This window comes from Danio rerio, chromosome 12 (genome assembly GCF_049306965.1).
Source record: "Danio rerio strain Tuebingen ecotype United States chromosome 12, GRCz12tu, whole genome shotgun sequence".
Classification (NCBI taxonomy): Eukaryota; Metazoa; Chordata; class Actinopteri; order Cypriniformes; family Danionidae; genus Danio; species Danio rerio.
In genome coordinates, this window is record NC_133187.1 from 41623619 (window position 1) to 41644461 (window position 20843).

The following is a 20843-nucleotide window of genomic DNA, read 5'->3' on the forward strand; positions in this document are numbered from 1 at the left end:
CTGAAATGAGATGAATGATTTCTTTAAAAAGCTGCATTTTTTTATACAAAATACATTCAAGATTTGTTAAATACTATTAAAAAAACCTGTTTTCCTGTCTTTTTTACATATATACAAATTTTTATCTGTTTACACAATTTAAAATTGTATTTTTTATTGTGATAAAAGTCACATGAGATCCTTAAAAAATTATTCTAATATGCTGATTTGAACAAGATTGTTTATCATTAGCAATGCTAAAAAACAAGTTTGGCTTTTTGTTAGGATGGATGGATGGATGGATGGATGGATAGATGGATAGATGGATAGATAGATAGATAGATAGATAGATAGATAGATAGATAGATAGATAGATAGATAGATAGATAGATAGATAGATAGATAGATAGATATGGACAAACAATAGACACAAACAGACAGACTTACAGATATCCTAAATAATTGTACATTTTGATAATAAATAAGGGAGGATAGACGTGTCACTCCTGGTCAGTAACTAAAGTCCTGTACAGAGTTTAACTCTCATAACACACATGATCTCCTTAATTCGTCTTTACCACAATAAAAGTATTGGGGTTTCCTCCACAGGCTTGGTTTGTGTGAGGTGATGGACTGATATGAACCGGAGGAGAGAAGTAGCTGGTAATGACGCCCCTGACGAGAGCCTAGACACCTCCACCCTCTCCTCACTCGTGCCGGTGTTGATTTACTTATTATGGGCTCTTTCTCCTTCATTCCACTGTCATTGAACCCTGATTAGATCAAGCTCGGATCGCTTTGGACAGTTAGCATCGACGAGTCCATCCATCACGCGACGTCCATTAGCTGTGGATCACTACCGCCATCTATTGCCTGCGGTACCAGCGCCCGTGGCCCTCATCTCCTTGACCTCTTCTCCCGGTCGCGGGCAGTGTGTCTTTCTAACCCCCCTCCACCACCCAAAATCTGTGGCAAGCGAAGTCAAAACCGCAGCTCCAGGGGAGTAAAGCCTCTTCTTTTCTCCCTCTCGCTCTCTCTACCCGTCTATTTTTCTGCTGTCTTTCATGAGTGGCAGCCAATCATGGGCTCAATCCTGCTGCCTGGCACTCAAAAGGGCGCATGTGAAAGAAAAAAGGGGAAATTGGAAGAATTTAGAACAAAAGAGAGCTGAATGAGAAAAATAAATTGACTTAAAAATAAAGCAGAAAGACTTTTAAAGCAGCTTCAGGACAATTATAGCAAAAACCTAAAAAGGGAAGGTGACAGGCGTAGAGCTTACGCTAAGAAGATATAAAAGTGTGGCTGAAAACACAGCAGAAAACAATGGAGTGTAGACGACTGAGGTAAAACTCTCTCTCTTTCTCTCTCTCGTCCGTCCCTCCCTCTCTCTCTCTCTCTCCAGCTCTGTTGCTCTTCTGCTCTCGGTCCCTCACTCCTGCTCAGACGGATGAGGAGAGTCCGGAAAGAGAGCAGTCATGTACGTAATTTTCTCTCCCGCTCGCTGAATCTAAAGGTTATCATTAAGACAGATGTGCCCTGCAGAGTGGTTACTGTGGAGATCATTTCACACTGGAGGAACTATTTGATTAAAGAGACGGATTTAAAGCAGCTGAGAAAGACGTGGCAAGCTCAAAAAGAGAGTGTGAGTAGACGGTTGATTAGTTTCTTTTGCAGGTGGTTTCGGAGAATATGGGAACAGGGTCTAAAGAGACAGTTTGGTCGCCTTTGAGAATGTCTCAATGCCTGTTTTATGTTCAAGGACTTGAGGATTTCGGTGAAAAGAAAGGGAATTAGTAGCTTGAACTGTTGAATTTTATCTTTAGACACTTCAAGTCACCTGCGAGAAGAGGTGCAATGTTGGTACTTTCAGAAGATTTGAATGGTTTTCATTCCTAGTGAGGATGGAAATTGTTTTTAGATCAAATACTACATTGAATAAGATGAAATAGGTGGGACTGATTGTTCTAGGTGTGATTTAAAAATTGAGATGGCAAAAGGTGTGTCAAAAACTTCATACAGGCTGGCAGCACTGCGGTGATTTGATTTGAGCGTCGTTCTGTTATGAATCCTGCAATTATAGAAATGCTTTTGATTTCGGTAAGCCGATTAATTGCCTTGACCTGTGTGTCATCTGGCAGCTATTTTACAGGCTGCATCGGTTTGAAGATAAACGGTGTGTGTGTATGTGTGCGAGAGAGATGTGCTGGAATATTTCATAAATATGTATTGCATCGGACACAGCGAGAGTCTATCCCACTGCTCATGCCTAATCACTCACTGTTTCTTTCACTCACACACATACACACAGTGCTGAATACAGCCCGATCAACTGGATCTCAGTATTGGAGGTCATTAGCGAGTGGTCATTATTGTCCAACACAAATTAACCTGTAAAGTGCTTGTTGCATTTCTGCTTTCTAAATTAGCTACACTAATAGCATCTCTTTCAGTGCAACACAATTCACTTGCAAACACACTAAAGCCGGCGGATAGAAGATCTGTCAATGACAGAACGAGCAAACACACACGTTTAGGAGACATAAGTCAAGATAGAAACATACAGACATTTAAAACTTGTTTTATCCATTTTAAACACAGTTTTGGTAAATATTATAGATAATATATCATCATCATCTCAGCATTTTCTCAATGAGCTTCAACTGGATGCATATATGAAGAGTTCAGATGCAAAAGCCTCTAAATGTCATTCGAATTCTTCTAAAATGAGAATTTTTCCTTTTTTTTTTCCTGTGTAGTTTCAAATATTTCACTTTTATAGTGAGAAATAGGTTATTTGTATTGCCTTTAAAGCCTAATAACAGCATATAAACCTTTGGACTGAGAAAAAAAATGCTTAATTTAGATTCATTAGATAAGGAATTTAGAGGTTTTGCATGTGAACTCTTCATACAGAGTAATTTGCTAAAACAACATGTATCCCATTTTACTTAAACAGTCTGGTTTGAAAGAGATCTCAACAATTTTCTTCAGAATTATGAGCTTTTATAGATGGAAATGTCAGGATGAGCTGAAATATTTTTCGTTAAATGATTCTCACAGTAACTGCATACCTCTGCACTTTGATTTAAATGATAAAAAAGAGAGAGAGTTTAAATGAACCTTACGCTATATTTTTAAAAAATATGTAATGAACATACAAATATGACATGATTTATCACATTATAAATGTAATTAACATAAAATATTAGGCTGAAAATTAAGATAAAACGTCAGTCAGCATACATCGCCTTTGTCCTGCCTTCAAGACAAAACCATTAGCATTTATCCTTACCATATTAAACTGAAAACGCATGATAAACACTGGGAAACAGAGCGAGGCACAGATAGAGAAGTTTCAGTGTTATCTGAGAGAGAGAGAGAGAGAGTTAGCTCCACCAAGTGGCTCAAAAATCAGTGCCGAGCAGCAATGTAACCCAGTCTTCATCATAGTTCATCTTCAATCATTTTAATCCGCCTTGACTCTGCTTTCACAAACAACCATTCAAAACCACACAATCTTTCTTAAACAAACCTGCAGCATTGACCTACTCTGACACAAAAGCTCTGCCATAGTTAAAAAAAAAACAAACAAAAAAACCCTGTCAATCATTATTCAGGTTGACGGTCTGCGAGTAATCTGGACAGACCAGGCGGCTGCTTGGATTTTCAGATATCAGACAGGCCTCTGGCAATATTTCAATCTTTTAGCATGTTTGCAGTCTATTCATTATTAACCTATTTGTTCATCCGGTTTCCAGGAGTGAAGTTCTTCTGTCAAACTCACCCCCAGTCTCTTAGCACTCGAGATGTCAAAATCATGAGGTCACAAAAAAAAAAAAAGAAGAGCGCTGTAAAAGTTTCCCCCAGCAATAATAAGCACGACAAATGCGCAGACACAAGCTGCATTATGGCTCCAGACATCCATCAGAACACAGTCAGGTGTGGACAGAAATAACCCAGTTTCCCTAAATGATCCGTGTCTGATATGGTCTTAAGGGGAATATGCTAGGGAGGGAACAAGAGCGGAGGGTGTTTGGAGCCAGATAGCATGAGTGAACGAAGCTGTGCTGAACACTGGCAGATGTATTCCCTAAAGACAATGCTGGCCCAGACTGCTTTTATAAAGCTCTGGAGAAATATAGCAGTAACTTGCAGACAGGACAACAGCAATTACATTGAAAGACTATGGCGGGGTTGTGTTTTCACTAACAGACTTGAATGGTTAATCACTGTCGGTCAAGCCTGCAAATGATAAAAGCTTCTCATGGAAAAATATCACTATGGCTGTGCACACAAGGTTTTTTTGGCATATTAGGCATATTTAATAGGCATATTTTCTAAGTTACCTTAAGTTAAACAGTTGAGTTTTAGCATTTTTGAAACCACTCAGCTCATCTCTCAGTCTGGCAGGAGCACTTTAGCTTAGCTTAGCACACATCATTGAATTAGATTAGACCATTAGCATCTCACTCATTTTCTACACTGTAAAAAAAAAATGTATGATCAATTAGTCCTGACAGTATATGTTTTTAGGTCATTGTAACTTATTAATCTAAGTAAATCATGTTCTAACTTAGTTTTATAAGTTACGCAAGCTGTTTTAAGTCAGTTGAACATAATATGAGTTCAGTGGACTAATAAGGTTAATTTAATTCGGCTTAAAAATTTAAGGCACCCAAGATTTTTTTTACAGTGTAGGCTAACTATTTTCGCAATTCAGGGCAATGATCAAGGAACATTGCTGCAGCAGGCACAATGATATTATGTAGCACTTAAACTGCAGATATGCACATCAATATAGCATTCTTTTTGTTATACTCACTGCACATACTCATACACTGCACATACTCACTGCACAGCAATAATTAAAACTTTTACATTTAACACAGGCTCATTTTGAAAACGTACCCCTGTATACATTTCTGGAGAGTGCAAATTATGTAGCCAAAGCTACGTGTGACTGCATTTCTTCTTTAAAACAAACGCTACGGGATGGTATGATGCTGTCGACAGCTTGTTTTTTTTTTTTTTTTTTTTTTTCGATATGGGCTGACCGCTAACCTACTCGTGGATGGCTTTTACACTTTTACACTGTTACTAGTAGCTCACCATGTAAGCTGCCAGACTTAAGGTACAGAAAGAAGTTGACCCAGATGACAGCGTTCAAGACTGGCAAAGAACATTTCCAGTAAGCAGGTAAAACAAAAAACAAAAATTAAACTCTCACTCTCAGAAATAAAGGTACAGGACCTGTCACTGGGGCAGTACCTTTTCAAAAGATACATATTTGTACCCAAAGAGTCCACAGTGGTACCTCAAAGGTGCATATTAGTGCCCAAAAGTACCTAAAATGTGACAGTGACAGTTCCCTTTATTTCTGAGAGTGTACTAAATAACAGGGTAATGATCTGAAAACATGGTAAAAGCTACGTGGCTGTAAGAGCTTTTCATTTTCTAGATTGCTTTTGAAAACACTGTCGGTTGGGTTTAGGGAAGTGTTGATCAAGTCAATCAATGCTTTTGAAAACACTATCGGTTGGGTTTAGAAAAGATGGTGGTTGGAGTTATTGATCAATCAGTCAGTTAGTCAACCATTCATTAGTCAGTCAACATCGGCCCTGTAGTGTTACGTGTGTACAGCATGCTCAAATGGCACTCCAGAGAAAAATTTGAGATCTGAAAAAATGCACACAGCAACCTCTGGTGGATTTGCGAAAACAAAAACTGAAAAAAAAAAAAAAAAAAGGTACCTCCTGGGATGTATTTCGTGATTTCAAGAAATGTATACAGGGGTACATATCAGTAATCAGCCTGGATTGTTTACATTGCTGTGAGGGTTGGGTTTGGGGTTGGGATAGGGGTAAGAAAATAAAAGATCTAACTAATCGGTAATTGAATAAATAATATGAATAATACTCAGTATGATTATTGTCTTTACATTACTATGATGACTGGGTTTACAGTTGGGGTAGGAGTATATGTTAATAAAATACAAAAAAAATTAAATAATTTGTGTTAAACTCCGGCCACAGCTGTATCCCTTCTAGCAACAAACCTGGAAAACAGTCTTCAGCTAGGTAACAGTGCTGCATAATATCATTGCACTTAGTGCAGCAAATGGTACGGCAACAAATTTTTCCTGATCATTATGCCAAAATTAGAGTATAGTTTATAGTCATAATGGCATACAATTCACTTTCTGTTGGTATTGGTACACAATGTAACTACAGAAAAGTCAAGCTTTAAATATGATGTTTTTGAGCAAGATGCTAATGGTCTAATCCAATTCAATTATTTATGCTAAGCTAAGCTAAAAGCCCTGCAGAAAACCCAGAGATCAGCTGAATTGATTTAAAAATGGTAAAACTCCATTGTTTAACACAAGGGGAGATGTAAAATGACCCCATTTCACAAAAAAAAAAAAAAATTAAAAAATTAAAAAATTAAATTAAAAAAAATATGTAAAAAAAATTAATTAATTAAAAATAAAAAAATAAAAAATAAAAGTGGAGTGTTAGTTTAAATGAGTGGAACAATCATCAACAGAGTCAATGTTTTGTTGAGGACATTGAGTCTGTGTTGTTCTCTCGCAGCTGTATCCCCTCTAGCAACAACCCCTGAAAACAGTCCCTAGCTAGTCAACAGCGCTGCATAAGATCATTGCGCTTGCTGCAGCCATGGCACAGCAAATGGACAGCAAATTTCCCTGATTATTACACCAGAATCAGAGTATTGTTTCTGGTCATAATGGCATATGATTCATTTTCTCTCAGTCTTAGTACACTATGTAACTACAGAAAAATCAAGTGCTCCAGGAAACCCAGAGAACAGCTGAATGGATTCAACAATGGTAAAACCCAACTGTTCAACACTAAGAGAATTGTAAAATGAGCCTATTTTAAAAAAAAAATGTGGAGTGTTACTTTAAATGAGTGGAACAGTGAACAACAGAGTCAATGTTCTGTTGAGGACATTGAGTCTGTGTTGTCCTCTCGGTCAATTAATTCATAATTATATAGCATTACCTCATTTTGTCACGACTAGCATGTCCACACACCTAGATTCACACAAACACTCTAATTAGGCGCTTATAATAAGGCAAGTGAGAAGATTCTTCCTCTCTGCTTGACTCCCTTGTGCCTCCACCTATATAGTATCAGGGATCCTCCCTCACTGGCTTGCATAAATAAGTTTTTAATGCACTAATCAAAGCGTGATAATTAAGTGACAGTCCTAAACATCTGGTGAAATATTATAAATTCTTTTTTTGTTTGATGTAACGTAACAGACAAAATAATAATAAAACGATTTGCTGCCCTAATGCTTAATAGGCATGCTGTATCAAAGATTAATATCCAGAATACTATTAAACCTCAAGGACAGCCTTGAATGATAATTAGAAAATGCAATCATGAGAATCACCATGCATAAATTGGTGCACGCAATTTTGGACACTTTTTTTCTCTCCCTCTCCCCAGAACATTCTTGACATTGCAGTGGAAGAGTGCACTTTTTCTTCTTGGTCTTTTTTTTTTTTTTAATCTCTGGATTTCTGGCACCCTGCGAGTCCTGCAGTTATCACAGAAACACACATCTCCTGTCTGGGCCTTTTCACAGGCAACATCATTTCACCGCTGTAGTGTTAACATCTCTCCGGCTGAGCTGGATATATACAGCTCCTCTCACTACATTATTATGTTGTGTAAACTTGCAAAAAAAAACGTGTACAGCGTGTGATTTGATAACTCGCCTCGCCATGCCTAATGAAAACAAAAGCACCCTGAGGAGGTAAACGTCAATTCTTGAACAACACCCGTGAACAATGAGAACCGCAAATCATTTGAGCATTCTTCCATTCAGCGTGTACAGTAAACATATGCACGGATACAAACTTTTAATAGCTCAAATCTCCTGTTTATCAGATTTTCTCAGTAATCACATTTTGTAATCTCATAAACTGCTTTTAGATTTGCCAACATTCCACAGTCTGCAATAAAAAGTCAAGCATCTGAGCTATGCTGACCACTTTTTAAAGCTGCGTCCTCTCACTGTAATTCAGTGTTCATTTGTGTCTATGTGGTATCTTTAGATATGTGTGTATTGAGATTAACTCTGTAGCACTTTGGTTTAGGTCACAATTTGTGCTATTATCTACACTCCAAAAAACTTTGAGTTATTTATTTAACCCAATGGTTGAGTTCAAAATCTTTGGTGCTTTGCTGGGTTATTTTTAACCTTCATTTGGTTATTAATAACTCAACCAGTTGGGTTAAAAGTTTGAATTTCAACAGTCAACTGATTCAACTAACACAGAACAGCTGTTGATATGCGTGCATAATGTTGTTTTACGTTATAATGTTTATTTAAGCTCCAATGCAATAATATTTCTGTTATTTTTATCATGTTTACCTCTCTCTTGTGATTGTTATATCCACTTCACCAGCACTCTTAATTATTGATAATACAATTGCTTCGAAATCGAGCTATAATAAACTGATAAAAACAGTTTATCTACCTTCCGTTTGCATTTCTACATTTTTAAGGGGGGATTGATACACATATTTGAGATATAGTTGGCCGTCATTCTTTAGGACCCAACAGAGACATCAACCTGGCGTCGCGCCCAGTCTTGGTAAAGGTATGTTGCCTTTTTTTAATAAAAAAAAACAAAACAAAAAAACCCATTTATTTTCGCTAAAAAAACTATATTGTAGCATTTAAATACTAGAATAAAAACATAAATATGCTAGATTTTATTTAAGTTTCTGGCTTTCCCAAGAAATTGAGATTCAGAAAAGTAATAGTAGTACTAGTAATAGTAGCAATAGTAACACCAGAATGGGAAAAAAAATAATACTAATAATATTTGATCAAAATAACCCAATGCATTGGATTAAAATAAGTTGGGAAGGTGCTATAATAGTTGGGTTGTATGTTGAGGTATTTCTAACCCAACTATTTTTACAGAGTACTGGCTTATTACATACCCATTATTAAGATATTAACTGTTCATTAGTTATAATGTATGATCTTATTCTGAATCCCCTAATCCCAGGCAAAACCTAAACGCAACTTCCAGCCTACTAACTAAAACAGCTAATTAGTAGTTTATTAAGCTAGTAGTGTTGGTTAACGGTATATTAATACCATCAATTGTGATCTCAACTAAAGTGGTACCAAAAACTCTTATAGATAAGCTCTATAATGAAAACTTTATTAAAAATGTTAATTTATTCACCTTCAAATGATCCAAAACATTAAAGGTTTCTTTTTTCTGTTAAACATACTGCAAAATATGATACTTTGAAGAATGGAAACCAGTAGTCATTTACTACTAAACATTTAGGTTTTCCTACTATGGAACCCATGGGCTACGGGTCTCCAGCATTATTAGAAGGCTAACACTTTCCAATAAAGGTTCGTTCGTTCCTTTGTTCGTTCGTTCGTTCGTTCGTTCATTCATTCATTTCACTCTATTTCAGAGGTCGCAACAGCGAAATTAACCGCCAACTATTCCAGCATATGTTTGATGCAGCTGCAACCTAGAAACTCCCGTACACATTTATTCATACTCACACTCATACACTACAGCGAATTTAGTAACTTTATTTCACCTGTAGCGTATGTCTTTGGACTGTGGGGGAAACTGGAGCATCTGGAACATCAACACATGGAGAACACTTAAACTCCACACAGACATGCCACCTGGCTCAGCCAGGACTTAAAACCAGCGACCTTCTTTCTGTGAGGTGACAGTGCTAACCACTGAGCCACAGTGCCACCAACAATACGGTTGTATTAGTTAAGTTAATGCATTTATTAACATGAACCAACAATGAACAATGCATTTATTATAATACTTGTTCATGTTAGTTAACGTTAGTTAATGGAAATACAGTTGCTTGTTAGTTCATGTTAACTCAAGATGCATTTACTTATGTTGGCAAGCATGAATTCGTATTTTAATAATGCATTAGTAAATGTTGAATGCATGATGTACTAGTATTGTTCATAATTATTGGGTAACACTTTATAATAACTACACACTATGTATAATTTATTGAGCATTAGCAAATAGTTAATTAATTATTTGTAAAGCATTATCTCTACATTAGGTGTTAGTAAGCAGTTAATAACTACTTATAAGGGATTATGATTTCTAAAAGTCTATTTAATTTTATTAAACTATTAGAATTACCATATTTCATCCATAACCTAGAGAAGATAAAAATAGCAGTTAATAGTTACATTAAAAAAAAAAAAAAAAAAAAAAAAAAAAAAACATGTAAATAACAAGCCAACAGCCTTTTGACTTTTTTTTCTCCATTGGATTGTGACTGCTAGGGAGATTAGATTATATTAGGACACAGCAATGACGTCAGGCGCAGGTCATGACTGAACATGAAGGATGGTCTCCGAGTGGAGGTCTGCAAAATTACACCAAGATTAGACTTGGGCCTATTAGTGTGTGTGTGCGCCGTAGAGTGCAAGGTTTGTATATTTATAACCACCTGAATAGTGGGGTTCGCGAGTCACTGGCATTGTTATTTTGGGGGTCACAGGCTGAAAAGTTTGGGATCCCCGGGATTAGTGGATGAAGCTGAGTTAAAAAGGCATTTATTAACATACAAAGTAACTTTTAATATATGCCTGAATAATAAGACATATAAAAGTTCATTTGAATAGTTTATTAATCATTTACTTATGCATTATGATATTTGGTTTGTAAATAATGCTGTACTGCATTTGGTGAGGAAAAATTAATCATTAACAACGTATGAAAACAATCATTAAGCACATTATACATGTGCCTTTAGGTCAAAAATAGAGCATTTGTATCTGCAGTTATAAACTGCTTACTAACACCTATTAATGTAGAGATAATGCTTAACAAATAATGAATTAACTATTTGCTAATGCTCAATAAAGGATTTACAGTGTGTAATTATAAAGTGCTACCAGTTAATGTTATTAAATACATCAATTAATGAAACCTTATTGTAAGTGTGACCATTAAAAATATCTCTTGAGCTTAAAATAAAAACTAAAGTATAGACTAAATTGGATCCGCTTCTTTTGAATTTGAGATAAAGCTAGACATGTCTATTTTGCAGCTGTTAGGGATTTCAGGAAAATTGTCTGAGACAAAATATAATGCTTAAATGAAACAACTCAATGACGGGGGAACTAATTTTCACACTCCAGTAAACTTTTAAAAAGCGTTCAATAAAAGGATATAAAGCACATAAACAAAAGATAAAGGACTCCTGCTTATTATATTTTTCTTATGAAAAAGTCTGAAATAGACTGTAGTGCTACAGATCTCTACTACTTTCCACATACATTTAATAGATCTATACTCCTTTACTGTTTGTCACCAATTCACAACTTTTTTTAGCTATTTATTTCTTCTGACGGATTTTAGTAGAACCCATTGAAAATACTTCAATAAGACAAATCTGAGGAAAATAAAAAGCTATCTATGAAGGAGCAAGAACATAAATTCTTCAGCAGCATTCGCGGGTTGAACTGCAATTCATTTCATCAGACTTCATCAGAAAATACATGGAATATAAACAAGTACATAAAATATAGAAATCCTAAAATGAAAAATGCCTTGTACTTCTTAAAGTTTTTTTTTCTCCTGAGAAAGCCTTCAGCAGTATGAATAATCTACAGCTCTACACTTAGTAAATGCAAACATTTTCTAGCCACTTGTTTTTATTTCCTCAAGGAAATTTTAGAGGAGATGCATGGGATTCAATTAATAGTTAAATGTCTTGTCAGTGAAAGCTCCAATAAATCAATCAGTCTCCTGAAAGAAGCGGGAACCACGAACACTCAGACTTCATCAAGCTTTTAAAAACATGCGTGAATCAGAAGCCATTTTTATGACTCTTTTGTCCACGTTCGCCCTTGAGCTGAGACCACGGATGGAAAACGTGTCATAGAAAGCGTTAAATCAATCAAGTCGGTTGCGGACCATGACACTGACAGATGGATATTTATCTGGATCTGTCCGCCAAGGTCACGCCAGAGACTTGAGTGGGTTTTTTCGATGCCAGCTGCTGATTACATGCTTCTGTATGATCTGTACGACCCTTTACTCCAAAAAAAATCAAATGTAGGCGTCACTTTCCTTACATAGACACAGACTGCCTCAGTTCGTGCCAATGTATGATTCATACCGGATGTGAAAGGCTCAGCTTGGTCTCGTGAAAATAAAAAAAAAAATCATGTTTAATTCATGAGGACCTTCAGAATGTCAAAGTTCTGCCCTGCTTGCTCACCCTGAGCTGCATTGAAACATATGTCTGAATGGAAGATTGGCCCACAAAAGGCCTCTTCTGCTGGGGCTGACAAAATTCATTACTCGCATTAGCGAAGCCAGTGATTCCACAAATTACAGTAGTCTGCGCACTCCGAAGCCGCCTAGTGAATAATTCCTAACTTCATCCATATCTCATTAAGTAAATTATTTGATTCGTATTCACAAGACAATGTTCATTTACATGCATAGCTTCAGTCACATCAAATAGAACCAGAGCCCTAATTTGCTCTTAGACAAAGAAAGGAATCGCTTTGTTCGTTGAGATGGCCCCACTGACACTGTGTGTGTTTTATTTCTTTCTTCTCCCCTCCCTTTCCCCTGGCCTCCCCTTCTTTTCTGTTCTTTGATTCAGATCGTTAAACAAAAAACGCCACAACATTATGAATCTGCTCCTCGTTTGCTCGCGAGACCCCTGGAGACGCCTGCCGTAATGAATGCCTGTCAGGCTAACCTGGCTTCCTGGCCTTTTCCAGCAGACGCCTGGAAAATGGGCTTTTGTCAAATGAGGGAAAAAAAGATTTATTAGGATTAACTTCCAAAAGCCGATAAATTATGCATACATCCTCCAAATTACCTATCAGGACTAGTCCTAGAGGAGAGACCACTTTGGCGAGCCACAGCCTTCTTTTATGCTGGTTTGTGGTATAGCGTTGGAAGTTTAGAGGCTTTGGTACACTTCGAGTCAACACATTCTCAATCCCAGTCAGTTCTCTTCACTCTACACTCTTAGGCCACATTTACACTGAACTGTTCGGGTGTCTCAATTCCGATTTTTTTCTCCCATATGGCACAGATCGGATATAGCCCATGTACGTGTAAGCAGGAACAAATCGCATGGACTCCGATTTACTTACATCAGATTCAGGCCTTGCTCATGTGTGGAAATTTATCCGATGTGAATCGGATCTGTGTTCTCGTGTTCGCAATGTAAGCAGGTAGATCGGATTTTCACCTGTCAATATGAGTTGCGCGTCATTAAAAACCGTAGCAAATGACGTCAAGTCTGACAATTTTAATTCAGAACAGCCTTCAGCAAAGTCCGAAACCTTTAATCTCATACACGAGGACTTAAACAGCTTTTATATTGTCATATAGCACAGGTATTTAAGCATGCTAACGAGAGCGAGAAAGCACAATGTCCGCCACGTAACCAATATAAACTAATATAAAACTAGTGCACAGCTACATCACGTGCATAAATCAAGCCGTTGGCAATATTTTAAGATGCCTAAGGGTTTAAAAAATCCTATTTATCAAAAGAAGATGGACAAATGAGAACCTTTCTGTCATAAACTATAGTAAAACAGCTTGTCAAAAGCTGCGAACAGATTATATACAGGAATAGAGAAACGAACACTCTTTAATTGTCAGCTGTTAGCTGTCAGCGCCCGCTCTTTTTTTCCTGGTCATTGCGCCTTTGTTGTGTGCTGTGTGAATGCAGACGATCGGATCTGATACGAGTCACTTTTAAAAGATGATGTAAGCAGGTCATAAAAAATAAAATTAAATAAATAAAATCTGATACAGTCACAAAATCAGAATTGACCATCAAAATCTGCAGTGTAAATGCCTTAGAGATAAAGGTATGCGCGCTGTCACTTTTCAAAATGAACACATTTGTACCTATAGGTCCATATTGGTACCTCAAAAGTATATATTAGTACCTACAAATTTTAAGAGGAACACTACTAGTGCTACTAATACTTTTGACATCTTAAAATGGACCTTTTAGATACAAATTTGTACCTTTTGAAAAGATACCACCCCAGTGACAGCTCATGTACCTTTATTTCTGAGAGTTTATGATGCTCTGGTTAACCCTCTGGTGTCATTTTTTGATTAGCAGGGTCATCCATTTTTATGATTAAATTACAAAATGCACATTGATTAAATATGCATTGTTGGATTTGTTCTTCAGTGTTTCAGCTTTCAGCAGTGACATTTACATTACACTGAACTAGACTGAACCAGTTGCAATTAACTAGAACTTTATCTACATTGTAAAGGCACTATAGATATGACCATGAATTCAACTGAACATAATTTGCCGTTATTGGGGTGTGAGTTTTTCTAAAGTAAACAACCAAAACTATTTTATTTACAGCCACATCACCCTGCAGCTCAAGACCGGTTACTCACTGAAGCTAAGCAGGGCTAAGCCTGGTCTGGATTGGAGACCACATGGGAAAACTAGGTTGCTGTTGAAAGTGATGTTGGTGAGGCCAGCAGGGGGCACTTAATCTGCGGTCTGTGTGAGTCCTAATGCCCCAGTATAGTGAAGGGGATACTATGCTGTCAGTGAGAGATACTGTCTTTCGGATGAAACGTTAAACTAAGGTCTTGACTGTCTTTGGTCATTAAAAATGGCATTTCTCATAAAGAGTAGGGGTGTAACTCTGGTGTCCATGCCAAATTTCCCTCTATCTGCCCTTACCCATCATGGCCTCCCAATCATCCCCATCCACTGAATTGGCTGTATCACTGTCTCTCCACTCCCCCTGGTGTGTGATGAGCACGCCGTTGTTCTGTGGCTGCCATTGCATCATCCAAGTGGAAGCTGCACACTGGTGGTGGTGTGGTAAAACCTTTGGGTGTATGTCCATACATGATACATTTGCTACACATTACTTACTTACACTACAAAATGTGACACATTTATGAGCATGTAAGCCAACGACTAGCACTAAACCAAGCCAGTTGCCATTAAACACATGATATTGCAGGCGGATACTACAACAGCTGCAATTTACTTGAGAGATATGAAAATTCCATCTTTCCTAGGGCAGCACAAAGTATTTCTGCTAGGAATTGACAAAATCGCCATCTCCATCTACCATGCAGCTCTTATGTTGTCAAATTAAAATATTGCCTCTGAAAAAAAAAAAAAAAGTTTTACGTCAGCTTCAGCTGTCAAATTCTATTTACTGATTTTGTGACTGATTGCTCCATGCTAATGTGGGAGCATCTTGTGAATCGGAGGATATCAGTGAGGGGGGAGACATCGTTTTCAGCAATTAAAATCGAAGATTACTGTTTATAAATTATTCTTTACATAATGATACTGAGAATGGCACAATGGCTAAGTGGTTAGCATGGTTGCCTGAGAGCAGGAAGGTTGCTGGTTCAAATCCCAGCTGGACCACAAAGCATTTCTATGTGGAGTTTGCATGTTTTCTCTGTGCCTGCGTGGGGTTCCTCCGAGTGCACCGGTTTACCCCACTGTCCAAAGACATGTGGTGTAGGTGAATTTGATAAACTAAATTGACTGTAGAGTTTATAAGTGGAAGTGGGTGTTTTCCAGCACAGTGGGTTGAACTATCAGGGTTTGGGGTGTGACTAGAAGGGCATCTGCTATGTGAAACAATTGCCAGAGAAGTTGACGGTTCATTCTGCCGAATGGAAGTAAGTGATAACATCATTATATGAGTTTAGAGGAGTTTGATGCAACTGATTGCAACCCAATGCCTTTTGTTTTGTTTTGCAAAGTGTCTCCACTTTTATTTGTCTGCTACTTATTTATGTTTTTTTTTTTTTTTTTTTCAGAAGTGGGTCAGTTTAGGGTAGGTGTGTGGAGAGGTGCTCCAAATTATTTCTGAAATTGTGCATGTTTATAACACGATTCATATTTTACAGATACAACCCTTAAATGGAACACATAATCTGAATAAGCAAAAGCATCAGAGGATGCCACTTATAAAATAATGCAGAAAGGGTACCCTGAGTGCCACAAAATGAAGGGAAGGGGAAGTAACCAAATGTCAATATATGACTGGTCGCCAGTGAGAAAATATTGGTTTTGGTTTGGTTTTGGGAGAGAGCGCAAATCTATTAGAGTAAATGTTTAAAGATGGTCAACCTTGTGAGGTTCGTCAATTAGAGACCACCAAGTGACTGCTGGGTGCTAAAAAACACTTAATCTTTGTGTAATCAATCTATACTAACGATTAAGTTTCTAGTTAGCCGACACGATTTTTAGTCAGCTAACATAAATTTAAGAGCAGGTAATTTAGCTAGGTTGCTGCATTGGAATGGTCTCTTAAAGATCTTTTTTTTTCCATCTGTCACAGGCCTCAAGAAGACAGAATTGAGGAGAATTAAGGATAAGATGCCCCATTTCGTCAGCCCTGCCATTCAGCAGTATCTTCGACGCAGAGCTCTGTTTCTTAATTGATTTCTTATCAAGGACTCTCCAGGAGTGATCGGATACAATGATAATCAATCAACTTACTTTCCTCCTGTTGTTCTGCTTGCTGGGCTGGAGCAGCGCAATGATCCGGCCGGTGCCTGGAATTAGCACGTCGGATCGGGATGGACGGACTCTACACCGCACTAAACGAGGATGGATGTGGAATAGTTTCTTTCTCTTAGAGGAATGGACAGGAACTGGAAAGCAGTATGTCGGAAAGGTATGGGCTGTCACTCTTTAAAACTTTTTTTTTCTTTGCTTTTTTAAACATTAACCGTGTAGATCTGGGTGTCCACATAATTTTGTACAAAGTGAATCTAGTGATCTTTACTCAGTGGATATACCATGGCATGACTATGAACAAAGATCCAAGATTATAATACAATGATGTTCTTTCAGTAACCTCAATGTTACAACAAACTGATACAAGACTATAGTAGTTCTACTGCATATGAGTAAACTAACATGAGTATGATTGTATATAGTGTCCCACCAGTGACAACACACAGCCATATTCCACTGCTTTGAGTTCAATGACATAATCGTGTGTATAGAAAAGAAAATCAAACACGAGAGTCTAAAAACCCTTTGGTATGAGGAACTACTTTCTTCCGCCATTCATTCACATCTGCAGCTGATGTCAGAACAGCAGAAACCATTGCTACTTCACAAACATCACTTTGGAGCTATAATTTGAATGATTCTCTAGCGTAATGTCTAAAGTGATAACAAAACAAGTGATTTTTGCTGATGTTTTAAGATTTATAAGGCTGAACGTCATGAAATGCCATCAGTCTACAAAGATTTCCCAGTATTTCTTGTTGCAAGCGTGAGATCACAATAATTATCTCAGAAAAAGCCTTAGCAAAGCAAAGCAAACCCTACCAGATTAGGTACAAATAATGCAGTTTTTCTCCTCTAAGTACTTATTATGCTTTCTCTGTTGCCATCTTGTGGATGAGCAACATCAACTATCTTTGGACTGCTCAATGACAAGCTAATGGCAGTCGACACGCTGTCTCTCTGAAATTATAAATATTTAAAATATGCACTATCCTTATAAATAAACTGCGTAGTTGCAATCTAAACAACTACATTCTTCACTAGAAAGCCTTAAACTGAATTTTGTTGTCCAACAGCAGCATTATGTCAAACTGTAGAGTGTCCTCTGCTTGTTGCTGTATGTGGGCAGAGTAATACACAAGGTTGAAGGGTGAAGAGGCTGGACGAGTGCTGCTATTTGCAGATTACCACACGACTAACAGCCAAACAGATTCAAAAACAACACAGAACAGTTGTATAAATCAAAATAGCATGACTTTGATTCATAGTACTCTTACATGTAACTCATGAAATATGCTTAAAATGGCTCTTTAGGTTTATTTAGGATAACTTTAAATAAAAGTAAGAAATGTTGAAATGTACACATTTTGTATGATATTATCAGACTTTTAGTTTAAGTTAACGGACAGAGTTTAAGGTAACGGAGATTAAGTTAAATAAAAATACAAACGTATTTAAACTTACAAACATATTTAATCTTTTATTTGAAAAATAATAATGTTGGACCAACTCAATTGCATTTAATTTTGTAAATAGTTTCTTGTTTGGTTGGTGCTAAACAAATTTATTGGATGGAAATCCTGTTCTCAATTAAATTTAGTTTGTTCAGTGAGTTATTTTTTGAGTTTACGACTGAGGACACTATTTATATTTCTGCTGCACCACAGATCACCATCTGAATAATTATTTTAAATGACATGCAAATGTGCGCCTTCAGTTTGCGTTACTTCCAATTTTCATGTGTGCGGTGCATCAGGTGTGTGACCCCCTAAAAGATGGAATGTGCTTTAGTTTTGTGGATCAATGACGGCAGGAAAAAGAACATTACGCTGGATGCCAACATTATCCCCATAAGCTTTTTGAACCTTTTGTTGACAGTGTTGAATTTTTGCGCCTGACAACAGGTTTTGATCTTTGGCTTTATTTTATATTACTAGACCTATTTTTTAAGAAAGTTTGAACTTTGAGAGTGTTTAAATTCTGTCTGACTGAGAAAAGTTTATAAAGTGTGTAATGAAGGGTTTCACAGCCTCAAAACCAACCAGGTTCATTCTGGAAACTTAGTCAAGCGCACATTTCTGGAGGCCGCTAAATATGTCCCGAGAGGTATGTATTTGTGCAATTTTTGTTTTCGCGAAACCGCAAGAGGCAGTTGTGCATGCTTTTTTGCATCTCAAACGCCTCTGCTGTTCTCGTGTAAAGCCGCCGGAGGCGGCTGTTGAGCGTCCGTGTGTCCGACTGACTGAATGATTGACTGGGCCAACCGGCCGACCCACTCTCCTCCTCCTCCTTCCCTAAACCCAAACGGTTTTACCCATTGACTCGTCCTTGGCGTCACACCGGCGTCACACCGCCCTGTAGTGTTCGCTTAAAAAAATTAAATGCAGCCATACGTATTTACAGTCACATAAATCACGGTCTCCAGAAATGTCTGCGGGACTACAATTTCAGAATAAGCTTGGGTTGCTTAAAACATATATAATAATTAAAAAAAAAATAAAGCTTAGTACTTCATGGATTTTGCCTATTTCGGGCAATATTGAGAACATAACTCCTGCAAATAACAAGGGAGCACTGTATAGCCTATTTTAGGTTATTAGAACAAAAATGAATGTTTGCATAAGCATTTAAAATGCTTGAGTAGATTCCCTCCCCTTAGTACAAGTTGGTCCTGGGGTTGATTCCCAGGGATACAATATTTAATCCACTCCATCTATATTATGATACCACCTTTTTCTAAGGGTTTAAGCACAACACAAATTAGTAAATTTCAGGAATATGCATATTTAAAGACTTGAGCAAGGGAAAGCTCATTAAAGAGAATGCATGAACCCTTAAAATATATAAATAAAATAAGTCTCAAACCCATGCTCATGCTGTTTCTAACATGATGCTTAAACAGTGAGTCTGAATCCAGTCAGTCTGACCATTAACACACAACACAAGCAAGCACTAAGGGTCAGTTACGAACATGAATCACAAACATCAAATGAACTCATGCCTTGCGGCTGATGCTTTCAGCATGCTAACTAATGATGTATTAGGACAAAATCAATGAGAATGTAGGCTATTAAATGAATCGATGTGTGGGATACAAAAAGCAATAATAACCCTCTTTATGTTAATGACCACATCCTGATGTTCCTAACCCGAAATGATTGTGTGGGATGAATTCAAAGTCTTACTTTAAAACCTGATACACGATGGATGTATTTTAGCTTAGATCAACTCAGGACACAAATCAAACCAGCGGTTGAAAGATAGGCCTAATAGCACAATACGATCTAGTTAAAATCAAAAACAACTTGTGTGGCGTCAGATCAGAATGTTTTTTTTTTTTTAACCCAACGGTGTCAGACAGCAGAATTTACAGCGTCAGTGCAAGCGAAGACCCATCAGCAGACAATTTTGAAGTCGAACACATCGTCTTTCATCATCGACTACAAGTAAACGTGATGCTTTGAGAGGAGAGGAGCGTGAGCGCAGACAGATCGACATCTCTTACGACGCTGGGTTGTTTTTGTAGAGAATGCTGCAAGAAAAGAAACACGCAGGCACATGGCAACAGAAAGGCGAGCAAGCAAGAGTGGGTTGAGGAGAAAACAATAAATCAATCAAAAACGAGAATGAGATTCCGCCCTCATAGCGTTGCCTTTTACGTGACAAGGCAACAAAACAGCGCTGACTGCGAAGAGTCCGTCGGTTGAGGAAGTGTCAGACTCAGCAGTGTCCTGGCCTCCTTCCCAGAGCTTTGATGCTTTCTCTCTTTTCTCTAGCGCTCTATCTCTCCCTCTTTTCCTGGCTGCTCCGCTTCTCTGGCATGACAGCAATCGCATGCTTTTGGCCCGCTTCTCATCCACCGTCCACTCTCGTTCCCAATTAAAGTGCCAGAAAGACACAGGGCTCCCATAAATACTGTAGGAGGGCGAGGGAGAACGAAACATCCACATGCTGCTTAAGGGAGATCACTGCGGAGCGACTTGATCATCCATTCCATCTATTTTCCGCAATTTCTGGCACACGAGATCTGGTGTAGTCCAATAGACGGGTACTTAGAGCCCCAGTGAGGAGCCATCAAAGCCATTGATGGTTCTTCTCATAAAGATAATTCACAAACCTTTACAGAGCCTTGTGGGATACCATATTTATGTCTATCCAACCAAGGCCTCCGCTGGCCCCCTGACACCGACGAGCCCTAAAAGAGGATTTATTTTCCAGCGTGGAGCCAGAAATAATCCATAAAATGGAAGGAATATTTCCAATAAAACAACAGCCCACTCATCA

At 37.8% G+C, this 20843-nt stretch overlaps 1 protein-coding gene across 3 annotated transcripts in view; it reads left to right on the plus strand.

The window, feature by feature from the left end:
- The first annotated feature begins 976 nt into the window (after positions 1 to 976).
- Positions 977 to 20843, plus strand: part of cdh10b (cadherin 10, type 2b (T2-cadherin)) — a 127902-nt gene continuing 108035 nt past the window's right edge. The window contains exons 1-2 of one of the 3 annotated variants that reach the window (XM_073918833.1): positions 977 to 1322; positions 16378 to 16716. In XM_073918833.1, coding sequence (XP_073774934.1) covers positions 16519 to 16716 — 198 coding nt within the window. In that variant the 5' untranslated portion in view covers positions 977 to 1322; positions 16378 to 16518. Of the gene's footprint in view, positions 1323 to 1420; positions 1622 to 16377; positions 16717 to 20843 lie in introns of those variants that run through there. The other 2 variants (XM_073918831.1, XM_073918832.1) reach the window with 2 other exon arrangements.